Raw genomic sequence first — 2,419 nt, forward strand, 5'->3', positions numbered from 1 at the left:
CTTAGCAGGAACTACCTTTTATTTGTACTTAACATTTCTTTTGTTTTCCATGAGGAAAACATCTTGCACTCACTTCACCCACGTTTCCAAATCAGAATTATTAAAACTAAATCTGAAACGTTCCAGATTTACTTTACTTTACTTTACTGAAAGAGTTTTAGTGAGATCAAACAGGAATCGTAAATAAATAGTTCTTACAAAAAAATGAAAATGCAATCTCTGATAATTAGTAAGAATGAACAATGTGGCTTTAGAATTCTGGACAAAGGTCTTACAGACAGGCTTGATTTCCATTTCTATTACATGAAAAGGTCAAATGTCAAAAAATTAGAAGGGTATAAACTTATTTTTAGCATAAACATAATCATTATTTAAAAGTTTCTTTCTTTCACAACTTGCACTATGGGGATTCAGTCTTAAGCGCTTTGCGTATTTGGAATTATTTAGCTAATTTCCTGAGGGTACAGAGTGTTTTCTTCACTCTGATAAATTAGGAAAAGAGCGCTAATAAATTGTGGCACTCAAGCATTCATCGCATAACAGCTCCTTAAAGACAAGTGCTTCTCAGATGTGAAGAACTAGGTAATGTGAAGAAAGATATGTTTTTTAACTTAAATAAATAGCATTTTATGTAATGATGCAATTTAACTGCTTATTCATCTGGAAGTGAATTATTTCGTGAGATGAGGATATGAATCACTTTCTAAACAAGAAAATAAGGATTTGCACTTACAAAGAAATAGGGACAGAAAGTATTGGCAACTAGTGACAAATTGTATATATCTTTTTCTTTTAAGGACTTTTGAAAGCCTGAATGACAGCGTTGGCGCTAGAGGATGACAGCTTCTCCAGGTATCAGAACAGAGACTCCCGAGCAGGTAGTGGCCCCTCCTGCGGCTGCGCAGCTCTGCTACGAGAACCTGAATGGATCCTGTGTCAGGACCCCCTACTCCCCAGGCGCCCGCCTGGCTCTGTACGCTGTCTTCGGCTTCGGAGCCGTGCTGGCTGTATTCGGAAACCTCCTGGTGATGATTTCCATCCTTCACTTCAAGCAGCTGCACTCTCCAACCAACTTTCTCATCGCCTCTCTGGCCGGCGCTGACTTCCTGGTGGGGGTCACTGTGATGCCCTTCAGCATGGTCAGGTCCGTGGAGAGCTGCTGGTACTTTGGGCGGACTTACTGTACGATGCACTCTTGTTTCGAAGGGTCATTCTGTTATGCCTCCATCTACCACTTGTGTTTTATTTCTCTCGATAGATACATTGCGGTCACGGACCCTCTGGTCTATCCAACCAGGTTCACTGCCTCTGTCGCTGGCATGTGCATTGCCTTCTCCTGGCTCCTGTCTGTTATTTTTTCTTCTTCCCTTCTTGGCACAGGTGCAAATGAAGCTGGGCTGGAGGAGCTAGTCAGTGCTCTCACCTGTGTGGGAGGCTGTCAGATTGCAGTGAATCAAAGTTGGGTACTGGTCAATTTTCTATTATTTTTCATTCCCACTCTGGTGATGATAATGGTTTACTCCAAGATTTTCCTCATTGCTAAACAACAGGCTAGAAAGATTGAAAGTCTGAGCAATAAGACTTCGAGATCATCAGGCAGCTACAGAGACAGAGTGTCCAAGAGGGAGAGAAAAGCAGCAAAGACCCTGGGATTCGCCGTGACAGCGTTTCTGATCTCATGGCTGCCCTACTTCATTGACTCGGTCATCGATGCCTTCCTAGGTTTCATCACACCCACGTATATGTATGAGATACTGGTTTGGGTTGCTTACTATAACTCAGCAATGAACCCCTTGATTTATGCTTTCTTTTATCCTTGGTTTCGAAAAGCTATCAAACTCATTGTCACTGGCAAAGTCTTGAGAGAGAATTCCTCAACAATAAATGTATTTTCTGAGTAGGTTCTGCTTTTATATTGGGAAAATTGAAAATAAATTCACGTTGGATGCATAATGAGGAGAAAAAAATTAATCATAAATGTGCAAATTCTTTTATGTAAAATAATTGAATTATGCTTCAACTCTGAGCCAAATGTTTAAACCAGGTTCAAAGTTCTTTGCTAAATATAATATCAGAATCTGATTGTAATGGATACAGCACCACCTTGGAGCCAGAAACAACTGGACTGCAATACCAACTCTGGTATTTCACACTGCGACCTTGGGCTGCTTAATTCTCTGATCCTCAGTGGATTTCTTGGTTAATAACACCTCCCTTGCAGTGTTCTTGAGAAATTTAAAAGAATACATATAAAGGATCTAGTTGATTTTTCTCTAAACCCTACCTTTTATTACTTTATACTAGTTTAATCCCTGGCCATATGTTCTCTCTATTCCTTTATAATATTTTTCTGTTAAAATGTAAATGCAGCTAAGAGATACTTAGAGAGGTGGTGGCTCCTGGCTCAGCAAGGGCAAAG

At 40.1% G+C, this 2,419-nt stretch overlaps 1 protein-coding gene across 1 annotated transcript; it reads left to right on the forward strand.

Annotated features, from left to right (window-relative positions):
• Positions 1–836: 836 nt before the first annotated feature.
• On the forward strand, positions 837–1,901 carry LOC124246662 (trace amine-associated receptor 7c-like). The gene has a single exon (XM_046675077.1). It carries the CDS (start codon positions 837–839, stop codon positions 1,899–1,901), a length of 1,065 nt encoding a protein of 354 aa, XP_046531033.1.
• The last annotated feature ends 518 nt before the right edge of the window (positions 1,902–2,419 follow it).

Source organism: Equus quagga, chromosome 11 (genome assembly GCF_021613505.1).
Source record: "Equus quagga isolate Etosha38 chromosome 11, UCLA_HA_Equagga_1.0, whole genome shotgun sequence".
Taxonomy (NCBI): Eukaryota; Metazoa; Chordata; class Mammalia; order Perissodactyla; family Equidae; genus Equus; species Equus quagga.